Genomic DNA, 25,510 nt, shown 5'->3' on the forward strand with positions numbered 1-25,510 from the left:
ATTATTTTCACAAGATGTTGGAGCCCCAGTTTTGGATTAGGATCCCTTTATTCAAGGTGCTTGCAAACTCAGAACCTCAAGATAGCATCTGACTTAAAATGCCTTCAGTTTTAAGTATATATTGAGGGGCAATGCTGACAGAGCAGATGATGAGAACCATAAGGGAATTACAAGACAATCTGCTCTATGTAATTAGCAGTAATTCCAGTATGTTCACACCCTAAAAAATGTAATTTTTATTGTACAGGTGTTGTTGCAGAAGTTAAGCAAAGACATTGAAAAAATGATGAGGTACTTTTCTGGATGTTTATGCGGTTTCCTAACTGAGGAGTGTCCCATCTGACGTAAATGACAAAAAGCACAAGGTGAATTATTTTTAAATTTAACATGTGGTCAAAGATAGGTGGCATCTATATTCCATCAGAGAGAAATGGTTTCTCAATAATGAATGCAAGGGACAACAAGTTAGGCTAGGGAGCCTTTCTTACATATTCGGTAGTGAAAATTCTTTGCTCAGTATTTTCTGTGAATAGGTTTTGGTCTGACTGCATAGCTTCTTTCTGTCCAAATGTAGTTTTTGAGCTTTCTTTCTAGTTATGACTAAATGCATTGCGTACTTTTCTTTCCCTACCAGTATGAATCAGTTTTTGCTCTGCCTATAAAGAATTTAGATTTTTTTAAATTTCTTTTGATAAATGTTTTTTTGAAAAATATTCCTTTAGCATTCCCATGCCAATACATTCATTCTCTAGATTTGTATGAGGAAGTCCCTGCTACCACTAGAGGCAGGTGGCTATGTCAATGCTCATGTGAAAGTCATCCAGCTCTAATGTGAAACTTAAATTTCTATTGCCAGTAGGATGAAAATAGAAGATACTGAAGTCATTTTAATTCATAACTGGACGTAAGCTGGGCAGAACGACAGAGCAGTCCCACACTGAAACAGAAGGTCTGTGATGGACAGCAGGATTACAAACTAGACTGTAAGTAGTAAACCACAAACACGAGTAGGTGATACTGGCAGGAGAATGTAGTTGTAAGTTCTGAAACCTGTTGGGATGCAGAGACAGGGTAGTTTTTGAAACACCACTTTTAATGGATTCTGTTGTTAGGAAAGCTGTTTGAACCAGGCAAGTGGTGATATAATGACCCTTCTGCAAAAATTTTCAATTTAATGAAATCTTACACATTGCTGTAATGGGTGATGAGGGGCTTGACTTTTTTCCCATGAATTTCCGGTTAGAAAGGCACAAGAATTAATGTATGTACAGAAGCTATGTTCAGTCTCAGGATTTGTAGTGCATCTATTTTTTAGTATTGCCAGTGCCATCTTAAAGAATAGGCCCTTGGTCTGAAGGAGGCCTGCTGCACTTCAGCGAGCAGTTCCTCTGTGGATGCACAACAGCACAGAATCTGCTAACTTGCTCTGCATGTGAGCTCAGTGCTCAGGACTCTCTATAGTCATAAGATAACCATGATTATTGACTGCCTGATTAGAGCTGGAATGCCAGTTGTAAACTGTCAAGAGACTGGAATATGTGTGTGAAGATAAAAAATAGCAGTAAAGGTGGGAGATGATACAAATTAAGCAAAATTAAGTGTTGCAGCAAGAGATAGCATTGGTAAATGTGGTTAAAGCCAAAACATTTCTTTATGGGAGGAGCTGAAAAGCTGCTGACTTTCTTCCTGTGACTCTGCAACATGCTGGGGAGCTTAGAGGGCAAACTTGCCTGGCTGCTAAGAGATAGTCAACACAGCACTTTTGCATGGAGGATGGCTGCAGCACAATAGCAGCACATTGCAAAGAAATTGCAAGTACCTTGATGTGGAAGTGCAGGAAGGGACTTTCTGCTCTAGACCTTCTGTGCTGCTAGGAGCAAAGAGCATATTTGTATATGTGTGTATACATAAGACTCTTGACATATTATTTATCACAGTGACAAACTAAAATCTTGTTGTCTGCCAACTTACTGCAGAGGATCTGGCTACATTCTTGGCTATGCTAATCAGTTAGGCACAGAAACAGTGGTCTTCCTGCCTACATGAATGGGCGGGATTAGCTGTTGTGATGGCTGCTTTGGCTTTCTAGCCACTTTGCTGCTTTGGGCTTCGGAGCAGAAGACATACATGCCATCATCAACAGCCTACATGACTTTTGACTCAAAGTGCCCATAGCAGGCCTGAATGTGGAAAAAGGTAGAGGACAAAGGAATTAATTAACCAGTTAGCAACTTAGCAACAGCCAGGTATGGAACATACATGATTTAGTCCAATGTAATAGGCCTGTAAAGGATCATAAGCCCCTACAGCTAGACAGCAGGTATTATACTTCTGCAAATATATTACATATAAACTGGCATATATATAGTACATACAAACCTTCAAGAGCCGCTGTCTCATAGGACGAGCCCCACATTATGGACACTGAACAACATAAATGACCTTCCAGTCCACACAAAAGAAGTCTAAGAAATGATGGCACTCTGTTTTTGGAAGGGAAGAAAGATCATTGGATAGTATTACACTATTTTGAGTGGGGAGTTTCAGAGGTTTATGACTGAGTTGACTGGCTGTCTTCCTTGGTAAGTCACTGGAAACTGAGATTCCTTTAAAACTTTCTGTTTGTAGCTGACTGATATTCAGCCTGGCACCCTTCCATTCCAAAATGACAGAAACAGAGAAAAGCAATACTTACATGCAGAAAGCGCCTGGACAAAAGTGGCCGTTACGTTGCTGGTAGAGTGAGAATAACCAATTGTATGAGTTTACATGAGTAATACATTTAGGAACTGTAATCAATTTAGAAGTCTGTTTTACAAGCAGTAGGTCATAGCCCTTGGGAGGCTATCCCAAAGGAAAGTTCTAGCAATGTGTGGCAAAGACATTTCTATGGCGTAAAGGAAAAATCTTGTTCTTCTGATCCTACCATCAGACAAGTAACCAGTTAGTCCTTTAAAATACTGAAATAAGAGGTAGTAAGCAGAGGTTTACAAATGGATTTATTTACTCTTATTTTTCATACTTTAGCTAGTAAGGCATCAATCAAAACTTTTGAGAACTGATAGTATGTAAAGGACAATTTATTTATCTTATTCCCAAAGGATATTTTGGGAAGGTGAGAAGTCGTCACCTCAACATGAGAGACATTAAGATGTATAGGCTAATTTACATACAAAAATGTGAATTTGCAAGTATATTTTAAAAAAATCAATAAAACATCTAGACATATTAATGAAAAAATCTTCAGTTGTGGTAGTTAAAATAAATATGACTAGAATTAGCAAGCATTTTATCCTTTTTGTACAATATTGCACAGTTATAGAAGATATATTTTAACTAGTTTCATTTTGTGAAATATTTGATGTTTGCTTCTGTTACAAGTAGTTTACCAAATCTGAGTAACATAATTCTTTTACAGTATCTTAATGCAAATACTCTTAAGAAAGAGAGGAATACCATATCTTCAGAGAATCATACAGAAAAGTAATCATAACGATAATCTGAAATACAGAATGAACACGTTTAGTGGAAATACTATATATGAACTTAACAAATACATTTATCATGCTGAAAAGGCAGAGGTTCTCAACACTTTCTTCACTTCTGTCTTTACCAGCACTGTTGTGCCACAGGCCTTGGGAAAAAAATATCCAGGTTGATGCAAACACAAACACACTGTCAGTGAAGGAAGAGTTGGTATGCGAATTATTACAGGAGCTTGACCCCTAGAAATCAATAAGCCCTGATGTTACCCACCCAAGGGTGTTAAGAGAGCTGGCTGACGTCGTTGCAAGGCCATTCTCCATAATCTTTGAGAAGTTGTGGAGATCAGGGGATGTCCCAGAAGACTGGAAGAAGGCTAATGTCACCCCCATCTACAAGAAGGGCTTGAAGGAGGATCCAGGAAATTATAGGCCAATCAGTCTTACTTCAGTCCCTGGGAAAGTTATGGAACAAATCCTCCTGGGGGTTATCACAAGTCAAATGAAGCATGGGATTGGGAAAAGCCAGCACGGATTCACCAAGGGCAAATCGAGTTTGACAAAACTGATTGCCTTCTACAACAAAGTAGCCTGTTTGGTTGGTGAGCTGTGAGCAGTAGACATTGTCTATCTGGATTTCTCCAAGGCTTTCAATATGGTTCCACACTGCCTCCTCCTGAGAAACTGTTGTGTTATGATCTACACAGTGGTCTGTATGGTGGGTGGGGAACTGGCTGACAGGCCATACCCAGAGGGTGGTGGTAAATAGCTCCTTTTCAAACTGGCAACCTTTTGACAGGAAAAGTGGGATCCTCCAGGGATCGATATTGGGCCCAATGCTGTTTAATATCTTCACAAGTCAACTGGATGATGGAATCAAGCGTAACCTGATGACACCAAACTGAGTGGGGAAGTGGACACTTCAGAAGGGAGAGCCACCCTGCAGGAAGACCTAAGAGAGGGCTAACAAGAACCTTATGGAGTTCAACAAGGACAAGTGTAAGGTCTTACACCTGGGAAAACATAATCCAGGAGTGCAGCACAGGCTGGGATCTACCCGGCTGGGGAGCAGCTCTGTGGAAAGGGACTGGGGGGTCCTGGTGGACAACAAGTTCCATATGAGTGAACAGTGTGCTGCTGTGGCAAAGCAAGCCAACAGGATGCTGGGCTGCATCAACAAGGGCTTCACCAGCAGAGGTAAAGAAGCCATTATCCCATTATAGTCAGCACTTGTGAGGTCATAACTGGAACACTGTGTTCTGTTTTGGTCTCCGCTAGGCAAAAAAAGATGTGGACAAGCTGGAGAGGGTCCAGAGAAGGACCGCAAAGATGATCAAAGGACTGGGAAGCCTGACACATGAGGAAAGGCTGAGAAAATTGGGTTAGTTCAGCCTTAGAAAAGAAGGCTTAGGGGAGACATTATCACCATGTTCCAGTATTTAAAGGGTGGCTACAAAGAAGATGGAGACTCCCTTTTTTCAAGGAGTCGCATGGAAAAGACGAGGGGTAATGGGTACGAGTTACTCCTGGGGAGATTCCAATTGACACAAGAGGAAAACTTTTCACAATGAGAACATTCAGCCATTGGAATAGTCTCCCCAGGGATGTGGTGAATTCCCCAACACTGGACAATTTTAAGATTTGGCTGGGCAGGGTGCCGGGCCATCTTGTCTAGACCGTGCTTTTGCCGAGAAAGGTTGGGCCAGGTGATTCTTGAGGTCCCCTCCAACCTGGTATTGTATGATTCTGTGACTCCATGATTCTATGCCAGTGAAGTCTCTTTCTTAGTGGATGACCTTCTAAATTCATCACTCATTTCCATTTTCAGAACCGGGGGATTAAAGGTCTTGCCTACCAATATATTCCGCCATTTGAGCTATTCCATCATGATCAGCACTCAGGCCACTATATTAGTAAGTTGTGACTTAGAAAAAAGTGGCTGTTGATTGAAGAGTGTTTCATTTTAGTTCAGAGGTTAACACTCCTCCCATCTCCCAGATGTGTGCAACATAGTGTCAAGTGCATCAAAGTAATGCCTAGAAGTGCCTGACAAAACTAGAATCTCCAAGGCAAGAACAGCAAAGGGAAGACTGATCACAGCAACTTTTCCAGGAGAAACTATGGCGTGGGGTCAGTCACATTTTCCCAAGGAATAACAGGAAACGTGTTTCCTTTCCCAAGGAAGAAGGCAAAATGGGGAAAAAAGAACTATACAGACTCATCAGCAAGCACAAGTATTTGAACAGACCTAGTGAGCTATGTTGTCCCTAAATATGAAGAAATTCTCTGGTAAGTTTCTGTCAATAACGAGTCTTTTATAAAGTGTCTCTGTCCCTTTCCAGTGTTGTTGAATCACTCATGTTGCTGGCGACAGTCCTTGTAGAAGATTCTGCCCCACTGTCAGATCAGACACTGAGTTATAAATTACATTTTCCTTCTGCACATAAGTAGTATAAGGTTCCACTTCCATTGTGTCGTCCTAGAAAACAAAACCAAAAACTGTAAATGCAACGATTAGTTTAGTTTGGCAAGAGCCTGCGAGCCTTTGATCTGGACTGAAGAATGTAACTGGAAAATAGTGCTCCCATATTTATTCCTCTTGTATTTAAGAAAGAAACTCTATTGCTATTTCTACCAAAGAACATGTATTGCTGTTTCTGTGAAATATTTTTAGGGTAAAGCTGAGGTATTGGTTCACCTGCCTCCTTTTCCTCCCCTTCTACCTCACTTTTTTGGCCTGAAAAAAATTGTATTAGGGTCTAATTCTCTAGAAAGAGCAAATAACATGCTAGAGTCTTGACCAAGATTGATCCCTCCATTAGTCTACAATTTCAGTCTACAGACAAGCTAATGAATGTTGCCTGATGTGACAGCAAGAACACTGGTTATTAACCCATTATTTTACATTAATGCAACTGCATCTGTCAGCAACAACTGTGAGGTAGGGCAGGAGGAATAGTAACTATAATGGACTAAGTCTTTTCAGAAATCAAAACTGAAGCACCTTTTTAAATTGATGATAGAACTTGAGCCTAGGGTCTACTCTAGGTGCACAGATAGTCACAATATAGATGTAACAAATCTTGCCTGCATAGAAATACTGTTGTTTATATTTAGTAGCAGAGAACAGAGACACAGAGCTGATGAGTGAATTGCTCGGCTACACAGGAAGCTTGTAACAGCATAGGGAATTCAAGAATACCTCCCAGCTTGCAGCTCAGCACTGCTTCCATTGTTTTATAAAATGTTTTGTCTTGAGTATGGTTGGTCCTTGATTGTGGATTAACCATACAAGATAAAGAGTGGCTTTCAAAACTTGCACATTATCATTCTGGACATCAAAAGGAATATTCGTTTTTCTCCTGTGTCTGTTAATTTTGTTATTTAATCCTCTTCTTTACTAATAGCTTTATTAATATTCCCTAACCCCTGACAATGCAGTATCCTTCCTGAGTATTGTTTGTACAGCAGTTGTGGTCAGTCTATCTGTTTTCAGCAGGGAGATGTGGTGGGACTCACTACTTGCTAAGATAAGGGGTGGCAGTTGCTGAGCCTTTGCTGTTGGAACATGCCTCTAATGTTTGCTCCAAGTCAAAATTATGGTGATGATAGGCTTTCTTTTGTCCTGAGATACAGCTAAGAGCAAATATATAAGACATAAGCACCTGCTGAAAGCAGAGTGTAAAAATCTAATAGTTTCCCTTTACTGACTATGTTTTCAGGGCTACCAAAAGATCCCTGATTTGGTGATGGTCTAGTTTGTGTAATTCTCCTTACCTGTGGGGAATGTGTAGGAGCAGTCTCAGGAGGTTTGGTTTTGTGGCACAGTCTGTGGAAAAGAAAACAAGTATTAAAGCTAATTCCTTTCTTAATACTAGGTTTGGCTGGATCACAGCCTGGTTTCTTTGATCACAATCTTATGAAGCCAAAAAGCCTTCTCATATCTCTTTCTCTTTGACTTTTGATCCTTGTGTGGTTGTGGTTTCAGTTGGGATAGAGTTAACTTTCCCATCCTTTGGGATGGGAAATAGTGTCGATAGCACACAGTGTTTTTGGTTGTTGCTAAGCAGTCAAGGCCTTTTCTGCTCCTCATACCACCCACCAGTGAGTAGGCTGGGAGTGCACAAGAAATTGGGAGGGAATACAGCTGGGACAGCTGACCCCAACTGACCAAAGGGCTATTCCATGCCATGTGATGTCATACTCAGTATATAAAGTTGGAGGTAGAAGAAGGAAGGGGGGATGTTCAGAGTGACGGTGTTTGTCTTCCCAAGTAACCATTACGCATGATGGAGCCCTGCTTTCCTGGTCATGGTTGAACACCTGCCTGCTGATGGGAAGCAGGGAATGAATTCCTTGGTTTGCTTTGCTTGTGTGTGTAGCTTTTGCTCTACCTATTAAACTGTCTTCATCTCAACCCATGAGTTTTTTCTCACTTTTAATCTTCTGATTCTCTCCCCCCTCCCAACTAGGGGAGCGAGCGAGTGGCTGTGTGGTCCTAGTTGCCAGCTGGGGTTAAACCATGGCAGTCCTGAAATTATGGCACCCTGACTTTCTTTAGAGTTCTTTCCCCTGTTTGTGGGAGCTTAAGTACAAAGTGGAAGCAGAAGATTGAAATCAAAGTTCTCTGGAAGGATGTACAATTTGCGGTTAGTGAAATTATATTGAACCAATTCTTAACCTTGAGGTAGAAGGTTTGGGAGAAAATTAGTTTTGGAACAGGGGAAAGAGGAAACATAGCTGAGGTTTTCAGTACAGGTGCTAATTGAGCCTTTCTCTGCAGAAATGATTTCTGTAGTTTTTTATTGGAACTGCTTTTTTTCTCCCCAGATAGTCCTAGTGGGGCTAGAGTCCAGCTTCACGCAGGGAGCTTTTTCATAAATACAGTTACAATCTGCTGTTCCCTCTGTTGATATGGCAGGATAGCACTGGTCAGTCCTCTGGCACTTGATGGAACTTACTAGGCAGCAGAACCAACCCCCCGATCTAAACAAGAGAGACATTGACAAACTGTCACCCGATCTGAAGAACAGCTTTACTCTCCCCGTTTCCTATTAAAAAGAAGAGCTCCCCTTTAGCGTAGCAGGCAATGCAATGAGGAACCTCTGCCAGCTTCTGCCCATTTATATTTTACTCAGGTGCATTATTCAGTGAAGATGTGAGCAACGCACAGTGTCTGCAGTATAGAATTATTTGATGTAGTTAATTCAGTTATTCATAGCAGCACAGACTGTCAAACTCATATGGTTTCAAGACACAAACGCTACTTAAAGATTTCTTCCAGTAGTAGACAATCTTTTCTTAGCACTCTATCATACGTACCTGTCACGGTGGAGCTTAAAGTAGTAAAAGACAGCCATGAAGGTGATAATGCTCAGGAAGCAAAGAATGATGTAGACGTATCGGATAATGATGGTGGACTCTAAACACAAAGAGTTAGTCTTAGTTATGTCTTCTTTGTTATTTCAGTATAAGATTAAAGCTGCTTTAGTACGTACACACATTTTAATTCATGCTTGTAAAATAAATAAAATCCACTTCAGCAGAAGGGAAAGTCAGTAATGAAACTCGTCTGAGAAACACAAATGGAATCTGCGTCAGAGACAAAAGCAGATCCCACAAATCCCACAGTGGACACTCATGGTATTTTTTCACTAAGTCATACCTGAGATCCTCTCAAGAACTCAGCATATCTCAGTACTGCAACTTATGTGTAGTTCTCAAAAGCAAGAAAAAAAGCAAAAATGAGAAACCAAATGTCATACAGTCAGACATTCACAACTCAGAATTAAGTCATTTATTTGTTTTTGCTGGCCATGCAAGAGTTGGTTCTCTTTGTCTCTCTTACTGTGATCTGAGCAAGAGACTTTACATTTGCATCCAAAAAAATTTTGCTGATATTCTGCTTCCAAGTGATTATTTTAACACTAAGATCATGAGTGCTTTGTTTCTGGTTCCAACATCTCCATTACCAAAACAATACTACCGCACTTATGTATATCTGTCCTAAGAAAGAAAGCATTAGGAAATAGTGTCTAGAACACAAACAAGCTGGTCATGTTTATGGGCAAAGGCAGTTGGGGATTGTACTCTGTCTATATGGGACTTCACTGAAGATTTCTGTAGCTTTTACAGATTTTCCTTCCTAGAAGGAACAAGAATGTGCACAGGATTTTGAATGCCGAATGCACAAAGGGAAGCTTACTTGTGGGATGACAGGCTATGGACTTGCTCCAGTTCCCAGCCAGGTGGGACACAATGCAGGTTGTCCCATTGGTGCTGTATGCTGTGAACTTGCTGACAACAGTCGCTGTCCCGTCGTCATGGCCTTCTTCCTTGGGGGTGGAGTTGTTCTCTAGGACCCACGAGATCTGAGCAGCCGGTTTCCCTGCCGCTGCCTTGCACACGGGGTTCCCTTGATCATCACAGTAGAGGGTCAGCCTCGGGGGGACTGCAAAGCATCAGGAGGAGGAGATACATGGAATGAGTTTGCTGCAGCTGGGGTAGGATGTTCTTGTTTTCTACCCAAAATGAACAGAGTGGAAAGAGGAGAATAAGGTAGGAGGTGCAATCCCGTTACAGTGACATGGGCCCAAGTCACAAGAGACAGAGATCGTGCCTCTTTTTTCCTTTTGGACAACTCTCCCCCATTCAGGTGGCTTACCACAGCCATGGAGGAGGTTTCCCTGGACATTGCGGTAGGCAATTATCCCAAATGCAGGACTGAATTAGACTTTTGACCTAAGCAGCCATTGTACACATTTTTTAAAATGTATTTGAATGGCAGCATAAGAGGAAATGGGTCCATTCTTACTGTCTGGAAAAGAACATCCCCTGTTCAGTACAATATCTCGGCACTTGGAAGTGTCAGTCTCACATGCTTTAGTTCTCTTAAATTAGTGTATTTACAATTGATTCTACAGGATGACTGTATGCATATGCAGAATTCTCTGTTGGTATATTGGATATTGCTTCACACCTGCCATTTCTAACTAGGCAGTGGAGAAGGGGGCGGGACAAGGAAGAGAAGTTTTGGGAAATACGGAGAAGGGAGACATGGAGCTGCTATCAATGAAATGCATGAAGTTTATCCCAGGAAGAAACCTCCACTTCTTACTGCGCGCTTCCCCTGGTGCATCCCCATGCATGTCCCTTTGTATGTCCAGGCCCAGCCACGGTCCTTTGGAGAACTGTAAAATAAGGAAGGAGTCCCTTACCCAGCACAGTCAGGTAGTATGACGTGTGGAAATTCCCTTCTGCTACTACTACTTCGCAGGTGTAACTTCCCTCATGGGCTCTTCCCACTTGCTGTATCTCAAGGGTAGGATCCTGATCTGGTCTGAATTTCCAGTTGATGCTCTCACTGCAGTTTGTTCTGTCTGTCTTGTTCTGGTCAGCCCTGTATCCCAGGCTGCAGGGGCCTCCAGCCTTGGGGTTTATTTTCCATGTTGCCATAGTCATATTTGGTTTGGGAGAGCAGATGAGCACAGAGCTGTTACCTACTGTCACTGACACTCTCTTGTGCCCTGGAAGAGAGGAAAAGGAGAGGGATATTTGAGAAGGATCCCAGGGAAGTCACTCACAGCCTTGGAGTTCTGGTCTGTGCTTCACAGAGAAATACCTGCACTGTTGCATGCCAGGGTAAGGGTTAGGGTCCGCTGTGGACAAAGGCCTTGTCTATACCTCTCAGGCATAAACACAACATAAGTAACAACGGCAGAGCTTCGTGTAGGGGGAAAAGATTTTGCCTCAGGGGTGTCATTTCATTTCCTGGATATTTGTGAACATATTCGTTCACACTATGAATGTACACAATGCGTACGTATGCATTCACACTGTGACTGTACTTTTTTTACTGAAGAGGTACCAATAGTACATGAATGTAGGTCCTGCCTATCTTTGCGCCAAGCATGCAGTTATGAAAGTGTAAAATATGCCCATATCCCTGTGTCTCTTGCTTGTGAGGCTAAGGTTGCAGAAACACCTTTTTCCGTTGATGAATCAACTGTGTTGACTCCCTAATAGTGCGTATGTCTTGTTCTTGATTCTGTTTTGCATTTGCTTGGAAACATGTTCTGTTTTATTTTTTTTCTTTCTATGACACTGACTCTTCTTTTGGGTTTTAAGAGATGACTCTTGCTTGGAGTTAGGCACGATATGTCCTCTCTATCTTTTCGTGATCCTTGAACTATGTACTTGAAGCTAGATGTCTGTATGGAAAAGCTTGGACCTAGTCCTCTTGTCCTTTTCGGAAGTTATCACATTGGCCAGTGAAGGGTGGAGAGCCAGACCACTGTTATGGCTCCTCTGTGTTCTGGGTTTGCCCCTCTACTCCGCTCTGGTGAGACCCCACCTGGAGTACTGTGTCTAGCTCTAGAGTCCTCAGCACAAGAAGGACACGGAGCTGTTGGAATGGGTCCAGTGGAGGGCCATGAAGATGATGAGAGGGCTGGAGCACCTATGCTATGAGGACAGGCTGAGAGAATTGGGGTTGTTCAGCCTGGAGAAGAGAAGGCTCTGAGGAGACCTTACAGCGGCCTTCCAGTACCTAAAGGAGGCCTACAGGAAGGATGGGGAGGGGCTCTTTATTAGGGAGTGTTGTGATAGGACATGGGGTAATGGCCTCAAACTGAAGGAGGGCAGATTTAGATTCGATATCAGGAAAAAATTCTTCACTATAAGGGTAGTGAGGCACTGGAACAGGTTGCCAAGGGAAACTGTCAATGCCCCATCCCTGGAGGTGTTCAAAGCCAGGCTGGATGAGGCTTTAAGCAGCCTGGTCTAGTGGGAGGTGTCGCTGCCCATGGCAGAGGGCTTGGAACTAGATGATCTTTAAGATCCCTTCCAACCCGAACCATTCTGTGATTCTGTGAAGACAAGGCACACTCTGAGGATTGCCTCTAATATATTTTTTTTAATTTTTTTTTCCTTATGGGCCCCTGAATTTCTCCTTAGCCAAGAAACTAATTTGCCCAGGCTTTCTTCTTCCACAAGCTTTCAGGACTGATTCTTTTTTGCATGTATTGAACATGAGTCACTCTTCCTCTCTTTGTATTGACCAGATTTGGGCCCCTCATCTGCCCATTTCTTCATCTGACACATCCAAGGGGTGAAGTTTCTAACCCCAAGATTCATTTCACTATTTCCTTGACCATTGAAGCCTCTCAACATGGTGCCACCTTTGGGACAGTTGGTTCTTTTGCTTCGTTTCAACTAGTCATATTGGGACCTTTTCATTAATGAAGTATTCTGTGGTGGGCTTTGTTCGCAGTGAAGGCACATGTGGGCAAGCAGTCAGAGATGAAACAAAGGTTACCTGTTACTGTTCTTCAAGATGAGTTGCTTATTATGTGCATTAGTGTTGCTTACACTTACATACACAGCCCACCCTCCTTTGTGAGACACTTTTGAGGCTGAGAGAAAACAAGAGTCTGAGGCACAGGTTGTAAACCAGTGGGAAGTGTAGGTGAGGGAATGGGACTTTTGTGTCCTTTGGGACCTGCTGAAATTAAAAGCAAACAACCCCAAAAATCCACAATGCATGTATGTGTATAAATGACCACCTGTTACAGATAAATAACCTTTCTTTTTCCAAATCTCCTAGGTGCAACAATTAGTGAGTTAATAGGAATAATACCCATAGCTGCAGTCCAAACCAGCCTCCATTTACCACCTCACTCATTTTCTCTTTTAATAGATGACCATTAAACTGTAAACTATTGAACTGCCCCTTCCCTGGAGGTGTTCAAAGCCAGGTTGGATGGGGCTTTAGGAAACCTGGTGTAGTGGAAAGTGACCCTGCCCGGGGCAGGGGGGCTGGAACTAGATGATCTTTAAGGTCTCTTCCAACTCTAACCTTTCTATGATTCTATGAAACCAGGGACTGTAAACCACTGATGTCTGAGTGCTCTGTGTCTCTGGTAGAACCCCAAGTTGCTCTTTCCTTGGGCTGAGTAATGGTTTTAGCCATACTCTGAGAGCTGTGTGTGAGGAGAAAATCAGAGCACTACTTTCACACCATGCATTAATCTGGAAGGACAACAAAAGTTAACCAACCTGATTTGTACTGACAAATGAATGTTTCACAAATCATTCCAAAAATGTTAAACCCCTCCCCAAACCTTTCAAGCAGATATACTAAAGAGGCAATTGGAAGTTCAGCTGGAATATGCAAAGAATTAAAAGACCTAAGTTTTGTGTGATTAATCAAACCTTTGTCAAAGTCTCCCTCTGAGGTACCAGACCTGACTTTGTTGTCTTTCTCTATCCTCTATGCAGAGCTGGAATTCTATTGCCTCTGCTGGCTGGCACCATATGAAGCCCAGTTCCTGAACATTCACAACACTATGAGAAATGGTCTTAATGAGCATCAACTTCAAATTATTAGTCAAATCATTACTATTAGTCTCTTTGAGAAAACTACAGTTAGTTTTACCTTAATAATATTGTCTGAAATCTCATTATCTTCTGGAATCTAGGTGAATGAACCATTCCAGCTCAACTGCTTTTCCTTCTGTTTAACTGTTTTCTTGGGAAATGATTTCTGACTTACAAAATGAATACTGTTGCCTGCATTTTCACCACTTAAAGATTCCTTTAGACGTTTTTGTCTTTTTGTTTTGAGGATTAATTATCCTTTGGGTGAAGACATTTCCAAACCTAGACCTAGCTCCTGCAGATTGATAGAAGGTGGAGCTGCAATATTGCCTCACACTGCACTACACTGTACAGTGCTGTAATGTGTTAGTTACTCTAGCTGTATTAACATGGAAGTCAGAGTCTAATTTTGAGAAGTCTGGGGTTTTTTTCTGGTAGAAGAGGAAAATTAGGTGAGGATAGTATTTCACTGAAGCCATCCTCTTCCCATTTTTATTAAATAAGGGAAATAATGGTTAGCTTCCTGCTGCTTAGTATTGCAAGGATTCATTGATTAATGTTTCCAAGCATGGCTGAAGAAGAAAAGTGCTATCTATTCACAGCATTTTCTGAGACACAAATTACCGACGAACTCTTCAAATGCTTGTTTCCTTACTTCAATTGTCAACAGTCTTCTGGGATACATTATTACACTGGAAGTGTTTTTAAATGACAAGTTTTTTCTGCTTAATGGCATTTCCAGCTAATGTGAGGTGTGTGTTTTGAGCTCAGATGATTTTACCAGGAGAGGAACTGAAAGAAGCCTTTTGTCTCATGACGTTTCTGGATGTGAGTTCTATGAATATCTCTGAAAATTGGAGAACAAAGTGTTTCCTCTCCCAGGTTAATACTGCCAAGAGCCTCAGAGCTCCGAGTCATGTCATCAGTATGGCTGACCTCATCTGAAAATGACTAAGCAACCCTAAGCATTCAAAGAGCCTGTGTGTTGGGGCTGGGGTTTCTGTGGATAACGCTTGCAAAGATTGTGCAGGAATGACAATGTTGTGCATATTTAAGTGCATGCACTTTAATTTACATATTAAAGCAGTATCATTTTACTTGTCTTTCAACTCTGCATCTCCTAAGCAGCCTGTTGCAATGTACACATTCCACAACCTAACAGCTTGTGTGCTTCAAGATAATGAACAAAGAGGGAGTGAAAGTGGTGCTTTCTGCTGTGCCTCTCTGTCATATTCTCCCCTGAATGAATCGGGTACCATTCACTTTAAATGATAAGCCACATCAGTCAGATTAAAATCTGCTGAATCATGTTTAAGTACAATGTTAGGTTTACAAAACATTTGTAGAGGGATTCTTTACTCTGAGGGTGGTGAGACACTGGAACAGGTTGCCCAGAGAAGTTGTTGAGGCCCCATCCCTGGAAGTGTTCAAGGCCAGGCTGGATGGGGCTTTGAGCAACCTGGTCTAGTGGAAAGTGTCCCTGCCCGGGGCACGGGGGTTGGAACTAGATGATCTTCCAACACAAACCATTCTGTGATTCTGTGAATTTATGAATTCCCCAGTATCTTGTTATGAGTTTAGAAGGCTTTTAGCAAGGCAAGAGCTTTTCCCCAAACAGTAGATTAATTGGTAAAAAATCTTCTCGTTTATCCTACTCTTACATACAGTTTCCTACTGTTGTGAAGAGGCCTTATAAACATAATAAAGTTAAACTGCTTTCACTTTATTGTCCTCTTTATTGTCTCTAGAGCACAGGTAAGTGGCATCAGTGAAAATATGAATTCCGTACTTCTTCCTTGCTTTGCTTCTGTTCTCAGGCATGCTGCTGGAAACGTGATCTTTAAACTTCTTTTACAGAAGAATGTGTATGCCAAAAATCCTGAAAGGTTTGGTTAATTTGTATTTGGGAAATTACTTTGAATGCCTCCTCTTAAGGTGGAAAAGGGAATATGTTTTTAGCTCTGTAGAACAGATATATATTATTAGGAAGAGATTTTATCCTGTATTATGACCGTGTTAGCCTGTTAGCATTCTCCCAAGACTGTCTAAAACTCTGATTGTCTATCTTTGTGTGGAAGACAGAGAAAGTAACAAAATGGTAAGGGAGCAAGGCATAACTGCAGAGCCTGTGCCTATTTTGATCCTCTTCCAGTTCAATGTGGCATGGAAGCATGTTGTGATAGCAGAGTGCTCTGGATACCTGCTCGACTGAGTCCCAAAACCAGCGTAGCCAGGCTGATAGTTCTGCTGGGCATTTGCTCATTAGCCCTGTTTGTCAGCCATATGCATGATTATAGTGCTTCCTTTTCTATAGATGCTCATTCACATTATCACATGGTGCAGAAATCTTCCAGCGTGCTTTCTATTCTCCCAAGAAAGTATATGCAAAGAGAGAGCTCTGCTTCGTTTTACCACAGAGCATAGTACCAAGTTCAGATAATGTGAGGTTTTGAACTGTGTGAGCTAAAATCTTGTCACTCACAAGAGAAATAGGTCTGGGCCTGGGTAATACTCGATAAGAAGCTTCCAAACCATAAAGAATAGTGTCAGCCATTTTGATAACTGTTTCTAATGAAAAAAGGATTCGCCCTTCTGTCTATTTCAAGCTAAAATATAGCCTAATGAGATGTCAAGACTTGCTGGTTTGTAGCACAGAGTTAGCTTTATTTAAAAACAGTCCAAAATGTATATTCTCAGGGTTTGATCTGTAAAGAACTATGCAACCCACCAGCACAAAGGCAGTTCTTTAAATAGAAATTATGCACATCCCTGTCCTGTCCCTCCTGGTCAGCCATAGCATTTCCTTTAATTTGGAGATGTTGATAGGACCTCATCTTGGGCTAAAGTTGGACATGCCCTGCTTTCTTTTTCGAGTGAGCATACCAAAAGCCATCTAGTCTCTAAAAATATGTTTTATTAGAACAGAAACCGATATGCTAGATAGTGATAGCTCTTTAGGGAACACATAATTGCTAGCTATACTAATGTAAAAAAAACCTGCCTGAAAATAAATCTCCCCTGCTCTCTGCCGCTACACAACGGGGTCTTTCCCCCAGTCGTCTCTTCTGCTTCACTAGCTTCTGTTGACTTGTCAGTCTGCACAGATTCCACATGATCTCTTCTGAGCTCCTTTTTTTGTCGCTACTTGTGGATCTGCTCCAATCAAACCCTTTGCCAGAGTCTCCCCATCTGCTTTCTCTGCCCTCCTTATGCTGCCCGCCCCAGCCTGCACTCTTGGGTATGTACTCAGCAGCTCTGAGGGAGGACACAACCTCCCCTTCTCTCTGGGAATTTCTCTAAACCTAAAGGGCATGTGTCTGCTCTGCAGGAGAACTAAACAAACAAAAGTATTCCAGTCTGTTAAGGAGGAAAGTTTCAGTGCTGCAAGTGTTTTAATTCAGACCTGTCATTGCACCACAGTTTTCTGGAATTGTGCTTTCATACTGTAAAATGGCTAAAAGTCAGTTGGTAAAGTTTCCTCTGCAATAGCTGGTTGGTTTATGACCAGTGCCTTGGGGCATATATGTCATACACGTCAGCATTTATCTATTCAAATGAAGGCTCGGAAACAAGCTAGTGTGTTGCACTGCTACTTCTCTCAAGGTGAAATCCCATGTTATAGCTGAGATGAACTGACTGCTTGCTGCACCTGAAAAGGGGATAATCAGTGCAGCAAAGGCCTCGCCACAAGTTTGCAGAGAACAAGAAATGTGGTGTGAGCTATCAAGCTCATCTCAGTGCAGTGATAACCAAAGGACGATAATTAAATGTCAGTCCTGTTAACTATTTCATTGCACTCGAGAGATGAAATGAAGGATAGTATATCTACACATTTATTGTAAAGAACTTCTCATTTTCAGTCTTATTCTTCACAAATGAGTGGACTCTGGAAAATGGCAATCATTTTTTCTGTTAGCCAGAAGGAGCAGAGTTCAGGAGCCCAGGCATACGTGCTGTCTGTCACACTGATGTAGAAAATAGGCAAGTCAGGTTCCGGGAGTCCTGTACAGCTCCAGGCTGAACCAGCCTTTTTTGGTTGTGGATGCAAATCCATCATGAGCAGGTTTCACCTCAGAGACTCATCTGACAGCTGGGGTGGGTAGCAGGCTTTTAGACTGAGGTCCTCCAATTTGACTCCAGCCTCTGAAGTTCATCTAATTATGACACCAATAATATTATGCCCTCTCCTTGTCCTCATTGTCTCTCCTTGACTGTTGAAGAAGATTTCAAGCCATGTCTGAGGAGGTTCTCAAACTCTATTCCAGCGCATTGAGTGCACATTCCAATGCACTGACAGATTCCACTTTTATGTTTGGAAATGGACATATCCTTTCTCAGGAAAAAACAAACTCAGTTGAGGAGTTCGCATTTGTGTTTCATAAATGTGCAGGATACTTTTGTCATTACTTTAATTGAAAAAGATTGGGGGAAAGATTTTGCTCTGTTTTTTTCAACATGGTTTATGTAGTGTCTTTGACATTTCTTGTGGATAACTAGTTGCACCTGTTCCTTTGCAGTGTCACTTATTTAGTCATTTCTCCTGTTTCTCAGAATCTGTCTCACAGTAAAAGGAGAAAGAAAGATTTGAAAAACAGGATAACTTGATTGTGAAGCCACTGAAATTTTTAGGGGAATCACTGCAAAATAAGAAACGGCTAAGCAGCTTGAAAGTGCTTTTGATTGCTTTCAAATAGGAAAGATTTCCAGCCTCTGTTACTCTTTATAGCAGGTTTTAACCCACAGTAGTATTTTTTCTTGCCCCCAAAATGACTCAAGTTCCATGACACCTTCAGAAATTTAGTTGTTAAAGAGCTTTTCACACTTTACTTATTGTGTCTCTATTTCTTACAGTAACAATCTACCACAGCGTTTTGGGGCGTCTCCCCCACCCTCCACACTTCCACTGCAGATAGTGACATATTAAACTTAGAGGTATAATGAACTGAAACACTGATCATGCCACAAGCAAATGACTAACTGTATCTTGGAATGAATATATTCTATGAGTCATAGCAAGTCATAATCAAAAAGGCAATACAGGACGCTTGGAAGAGGCCGGATACACCAGGCTGAGCTCTGCATCTGTTTTCCTCTTCTACTGCCACAGAGTGCCTGTGACACTTGGCAAGGCTTGTCTGGAATGAAGTGAAAGACAAACAAATAGAAGTGCTTTGTACTAGGGTAGGGATTGCTGAAGTACTGACAGAGTTTTATATATGGCAGCTTTGTGACTCCGAAGCTGTAGCCACAACAGCACAGGATGGGGTGTAGGCTGAAAACCAGCCCCGTGTGTAGGGTGAGTAGTAAGTAGTTACTCTAATTTTCGTGATGGAAATACATGAACTAGCTGGCCTGAGCTCACATGGCTCTGCTTTTAGAAGCTGCAATCACAGCTTTTTCAGCGTGGACATATCTTTGAAAGGACATAATGAGAGACTTATACCTTTATTGTTAGTTTCCCATTCACACTCTTTTATCCATAATCATCATTATTCCTTAAAAATATCTCCCATTCCCATTTCATTCTATTTAGGCTTTTTTTTTCTATTCTCAAAAATTCCATTCTTCCTCATACTTAAATTCTTCTTTTGTTCTCCTTTTAACACATTTCTCTTCTGCCACCATTACTGTGTCACTTGCAGTATGCATCTCTTTCCTGATGCTGTCTCATACAAGCTGAAATAGCAACCTTAAAACACAGCCAGAAAAATACACTTTGTCAATGTAAACTCTGTTTTTCCAGTATAAAGTGTCTGCAGCATGGCTGGATTTTTTTCAGATGGCAAACTTTAATATTAGGAAGTGACTTTATATGTTGCAGAGAGGTGAGCACACTGACAAAACTTAATAATGAACTTAAGGTTTCAGTCTTCCCATTCAAGGTGGAATATATCTTTGCAGTTGCCAGTTCCTATTTTTTAATTTTTATATGACCTTTTCACCCTCTTTAGCTTTCTCCAGGATCCTTTCAAGCAGTCATTCAAGACAGCTGATTTTGAAGGCAAAGGAGAGATGTTAAAGCTCACCTAGTTAGAGATGCGGTTTGATACAGCGTCCTCTTGAAAATCATAAATTAAGCTGAAGAATAGAGGGAAAAGTGGAGGGAAACATGATGGACAAAAAGCTGGATTAAAGAAGGAAAGCAAAAGTCAGCGTTAAAAGGAGTTGTCAGGTTGAAGGTAGCTTGCTAATAGTGTTTCTCAGCAGATGATTTTATGGTAATTTTGTTTAACAGTTTTACTAATGGCATTGGCATTTGTATCAGGAGTGTGTGAGGAAATTTGTTGAAAGCAGGAAGAATATAGTATTTTTAATATAAAGTATGGCAATGTCACACAAAAAGAATCAGGTGACCTTGATGAATTGAATGGTAGATGTGTGCTGAAATTCAGCATCCTAAAATGTAATAACAGTAAAAATAGGCAGAACAACAAATTTAAGATGGAAATTAGAATAGAGAATCTTGCCTCAATCAGGATTAAAATCAGCCTTTCAAGAAGGTGGGTGCTTCTTTTGGCGCTCAGATTGTTTATGAAAAATGTTTCATGATACAATGACTGCAAAAAAAGGCAATTTGATGCAGTGATGCAGGGGTCTTTCTGAAGCTGTGTTTCTACCCTCACATAAATGGGCTATGTCTCAATATAAACATGACTTTGTAGAAAAAAGGATGGGTACAATTCTTTAATGAAGGAATTGGTGTTTAAATTATATGTTTAGAGCCATCGAGCTTGTCGAACAAACACTGTTGGCCAAATCCTCAACTGATAATAAATCATCACTGAACTTCACAAGCTGTCACATATTACATCAGTCTGGCTGTAAACTTTAAACTTGGTATAGCAACTTCTGTGTGCAAAGTAAGCAGATCTTGATCCTTGCAGAATGCGAGCTGGAATGGATGAGGAGAAAAGGGATTTGCACGGGATGCCAAAGTGCCTTAGGTAGTGTTTCTTTCAGAGTAGCACTGTGACACCATGTGTTAAAAAGTGCAAAGGCTCCCCACTTCTCAGTATAGAAAAAGAGATACAGAATGTTTTATACTCTGTTCTGCACACTGAACTTGGACTTTACTCTCTTCCCCATGATAAGAAGAATAAAATAACTTGTACTGTTTATTTATGCTTAAGTGGCATTTTCTTGCTATTCTGAACAAAAAACTGAGCAGTGACTCCAAACAGTAGGTTGTATGCCCTCTTTTTATACTTTGCAGAGACCACATAAGGGGTCGTTGTGAAAACATGCTTATGCCCTCACTTCTATGTCGTCAAAATCTCAGTCATACCCTGTTTAGTGCTTAGCTTTAGCATAGTACTTCCTAGCATTTTCGTGCTCAATACAACGATAAGGCAGCATAAGAAGATTCCCTGCACTTTTTTTTTAATGAATGATTGTACCTCTAAATACAAAATATATCAACTATGAGTTTTAAGTAGCAGGTACTTCTGCAAGTGCATTCCCAGTTAAGGGACATCAGCTTTGTAGTCATGGAGTATATGGTCAGCATGCAAGACAACTCCGTTGTTTCCATGGTTTTGACACTAGACACGTTCAGACACTGCATTTGGACCACAGCAAAGTAAAGCATTAATGTCACAAGGACATGCTTTGAAAATTGTTCTAGGGCAATTTGGGTGCCTTCTGAGAAAATTTTTGCTTAATTTAATAGTACAGAATTCTGTTTTAAGCATGTAGGTAAGAAAAACAGGCTGTTTGGATTAGGCTTTTTTGAGGTAAAAGAAGTCAGAATGATTCCAGCACATAGACCCAAAGGAACAGCAAAGAAATAGTGAAATGGAGACAAATGTAAGTTTACTAGAATATTTTTTTAGGCTGTGATTCTTTGTATCTGGAGCAAGATTCCACGGTAATCTAGAATAGGAGGGAGACCGGATCACTGAAACACACTAGGACAGAGAAAGTAAGAAGGCAATAACTTTTCACTAGTACGCTAGTGAAAGAGAATTTACAAGTTATATTAAGGAAAGAAACTCAATGAAAGCAGCAGCATTTAAGAAAGTTATGTATGCCGGTAAACTTGAACTCTAGCCAGGTTGCTCTGTAAATCTACTCCATTTTATTCACCTCATACACTCTAATTCCACATCTTTAATGCAATGCCCCTGCTTTCAGTTTTTCACTATTGACAGAACTGAACCAACCATAGAGAATCACATCTCATCACTGACAATGGATTTCTTGCAGCTTCCTCTGAAGCACTCGGTCCTATCTCTTGTCACAGGATACAACTGCAGATGCAGGATTTACACAGTCCAACATTGCAAATGTTAATCCAATAAAAAGGATTTGTTGCATGAACCTCTCATGGCAGATCTTGCCTTCCCTTGTCCCCTCTCCTTTCGAGTAAGTACACAACCACTTGAGGTGTCCTGTCTGCTTAGTTAAAATAAAGAAGTCTTCAAAGTGTTACTAGAAAAGATTTTAATTTTGCATCTTTTCCACTGCTGCTTCTATGGGGATTGTCGCAGAAGGATTGCTAATACAGATCTCACACCAGCAGCTTCCATAGCATGTTATCCAATTCTGCTTGTGGGCAGATCTAGTTTTGACAATCATGACGTGATGTCAGCCTTGCTTCTGAACTGGCCCTTCTGCTGTTATAAAAACTAACCAAACCACACACAACAACACGCTAAGGAAATGTTAAGGAAAATGCTAATGCAGATAAAGCCTGGTTACACACAACAGGCTTTGCATGACCTTATTTCATTCAGGGTAGCTTGCTGTAGTCTTCAGCAGCAGGGACATAGTTCCTTCTGAGCTTCATATGACACTAAAATTCTCTGGATGTAATAGACACATTGGGTCACCTTGACATATTCAGCATGTGAACTCTGAAGAAAAAAACCTTGTCATTACATCTTGCTCAGAACAGCCACCCTAATATTGAAGGAAACAAGTTTAAGTGCAGTGTTAGCTAAAAATGTCCCATCAAATGTGACCTGCTTTTTATTTGGGGGAGGGAGGGGAAGGTTCAAGCATGAAATTACATTTTAACTAATCAGCTTTTTCTGTGTTCTTTGAAGGGGAATATCATTGATTCACCAAGACACCAAGAAGTTAAAATCCAATTACCTTTTGGGTGAAAAAAATAGCTTTTTGGCATTGGATTTTTTTTAATATTTCCAGAAAAGTCCTTTTTTAAAAAGAATTTTTGCCAGTAGGATTCCACTTTGTCTCCCCTCTTTTCTTCAATGTTTTCTGACATGTCCATGCTTCTTTACTTTTTGGGCAGCTGTATTCAAAGTGTAGACTGTCTCTGATGCCACCAGAATCTGTCTGTATGACCCTGAGCAGGTTCATCAATATTCTTCTGAGATAGTTCTTTACTAGAGAATAAGGACAGGTTTTTTACCTCTAGCGTGCCTGTTGTGAGGTTACCGATGCAAAGTTTAATAAGGCTTGTGAAGTATTTCAGTTTTTTCCAATGGGTAGCACTGAGGTAACCATTTTAGATCCCTCATTTAAGCAGCCAAAACACATTATAGACGGGTGTTTCCTCGCTGCTGGCAATGACTGCATCCATTTTGCTTTAAAATATCACCAGAGGCTGTTTTTATTTTCTGGCCAAGTAGAACAGAGTAACACCTGTCCATGCAGTTTAGTTCAACCTCTCCATAATAGGAATGGACACAGGCACGTTACATATTATTCGGAGATGTCCCTAGTTTAATTTGGATCTCACAGACCTATCTGCCTTCTCCCTCTATACATAGACAGTTTAGGTTTCTGGAACCGCTGCTTAAATCCCTAGTTCCATTACCAAGTCCACAGACTGCTATGTGGTCCCTGGAAGAGCACAGGCTCTAGAAATGCAAATGAACAGTATGTGAGAGACATTAACTGCCGTAGCTAGACTATATTAAAACCAAGTCAACTACACTAAAAGAGGGGGTTAGAAAGGCTTAGGAGTGCCTCTGTCTTTGGCACAAGAGCCTTTCCCGCTTTCGGTACTTGATACGTGGCCATTAGCCTCAGAACAAAATTCCAGAAACTGCTCCCTTCTGTCAGCGCATCGGTGATCTTCCACCACTCCTCAGAAAGATGCAAGAGATCCCTGCCCTATTTCAGAGTATCTGTAGCCTCTCTTCAGCAGAAACAACATGGGCAAAAGCTTCAAGTTCACAAACACTTTCATGGCCCTATTTTAACATGTCACATGGGTCAGTTTTCAGATGGTGTGGATTCAGAGGTCTGAGTAAAAAGGCTATCTGTGACAAACAGTACGTTCCCAGCTAAGGGTCACAGAATAATTGCTTACATGGAAGTCACAGGGATAATGCCTGGCAGCCTTGTGACCACTGAGGAAAAAAGGAGCAGGAGCGGATATTGGGGAAGCACGTTTTAGTTGTGCTCGATAACTTTTAGCAATTACAGAAAGTCACAGCCTGATGAATAGCTTTTATGGAAAGAAAATACCTGTGCACATTTCCCTTTCTTCCATCCCGATGGCTGATTGGTTTCTGTTGGACTCACCTACTGTTTTCGTGACCTTGGTGATGGTGAGCAGCACAAAAACACACACAGTCTTTCCAGCAGTCTTCATGTCGGCTCCTGCTTTCACGGCTCAGGCAGCTCCGTCACTCCATCCATCCCGCCACCAACCTAGCTGTGGTCATGGGGAGTATTTCTTGCTCGCCAGTGCGTCCTCAACAGCCAATATCAACCAGTGTTTTCTCTCCCCCTTTCCCACTGCTCTCCTCTAACTGTGCGTGCTCCCGATCGAGTGGCTCCTCAAAGCTGGAGAGGTTCCTCCTTCTGACTTTTCAGAGCACTAGGCTTCCTGTGCCGAGCCTAGGCAAATGCTGAGGAAACAGACTGAACAACTCTGCCTTCCGTTCATTGGCTCTCCTCAAGAGGCTGATGCGTGGAGATAAACCCTGCAGCAGACCTCAGAGGGGGTAAAAGCAGAGGAGATTATTCAAGGCTGAGTTTAATATCAAAACGGAAAACAGTCTTGGGAAGCTACAGAGAAACTTATTCTTCATATTTGTCACTACTACTACTGCTGCTGCTACTACTGCTACTTCTCTGTCACTTCTTTGACACTGCCTCCAAGAACATTCCTCCTTATGTCTCCCTCAAAAAAATTAGCAGTCTCTTCCCTGTAAGTGACATTTTAAATGATTTCTCCCTTCAGTAGCTACTTAGCTACTGGCAGTATAGTTCTCATCTTGAACACCATGGCTTTCTAGACCATGGGGGGAATAATTGAGTTTTGAAGGGAAAGAAAAGGCTATTTTATATACTTTTCAGCAGAAATAATACAGAATTGAAGCTGGCCCACATCTTTCCCTGAAAAACTGTTTGGATTTTTCAGAATGCTCTTGTGTGGTTTTTTTTTTTAAATAATATTGTACTTGTTTCCCCACTGCCTCACTGATCTACTAATTTTAGATTCAGAGTTTCTTTTCCTTTTTTTAGCCACAGCACTTTCCCAGCACAGTTCTGTGGGCTAGCAGTAGAGAAAGGGCTGTTGAAAGCTACAAGTCAGAATAATTACCAGTGAGGACAGGGACATAAGAGGTAAAGACAGAAAACATATCAAAGTCGGCAGGAAATTGAACGGCTCAGGAACTAGGACTGCACACCGTGTTTGAACATCAGTAAGCTGTACTGATGACTGTAGT

At 41.3% G+C, this 25,510-nt stretch overlaps 1 protein-coding gene across 2 annotated transcripts; it reads right to left on the minus strand.

The window, feature by feature from the left end:
- Positions 1-2,985: 2,985 nt before the first annotated feature.
- LOC128919240 (cell surface glycoprotein CD200 receptor 1-A-like) lies at positions 2,986-24,670 on the minus strand. Of its 2 annotated transcripts, none has more exons than XM_054224441.1 (6): positions 24,300-24,670; positions 10,700-11,008; positions 9,688-9,933; positions 8,805-8,904; positions 7,260-7,311; positions 2,986-5,961 (listed from the first exon to the last, which is right to left on the minus strand). In XM_054224441.1, the coding sequence occupies exons 1-6, from the start codon at positions 24,424-24,426 to the stop codon at positions 5,839-5,841; spliced, it is 957 nt and encodes a 318-aa protein (XP_054080416.1). In that variant the 5' UTR covers positions 24,427-24,670; the 3' UTR covers positions 2,986-5,838. The 2 variants fall into 2 exon arrangements, with proteins under 2 accessions (XP_054080416.1, XP_054080427.1); XM_054224452.1 differs by having other exon boundaries at positions 24,357-24,669.
- Between the last annotated feature and the right edge of the window lie 840 nt (positions 24,671-25,510).

Source organism: Rissa tridactyla, chromosome 1, assembly GCF_028500815.1.
Source record: "Rissa tridactyla isolate bRisTri1 chromosome 1, bRisTri1.patW.cur.20221130, whole genome shotgun sequence".
NCBI classification, from domain to species: Eukaryota; Metazoa; Chordata; class Aves; order Charadriiformes; family Laridae; genus Rissa; species Rissa tridactyla.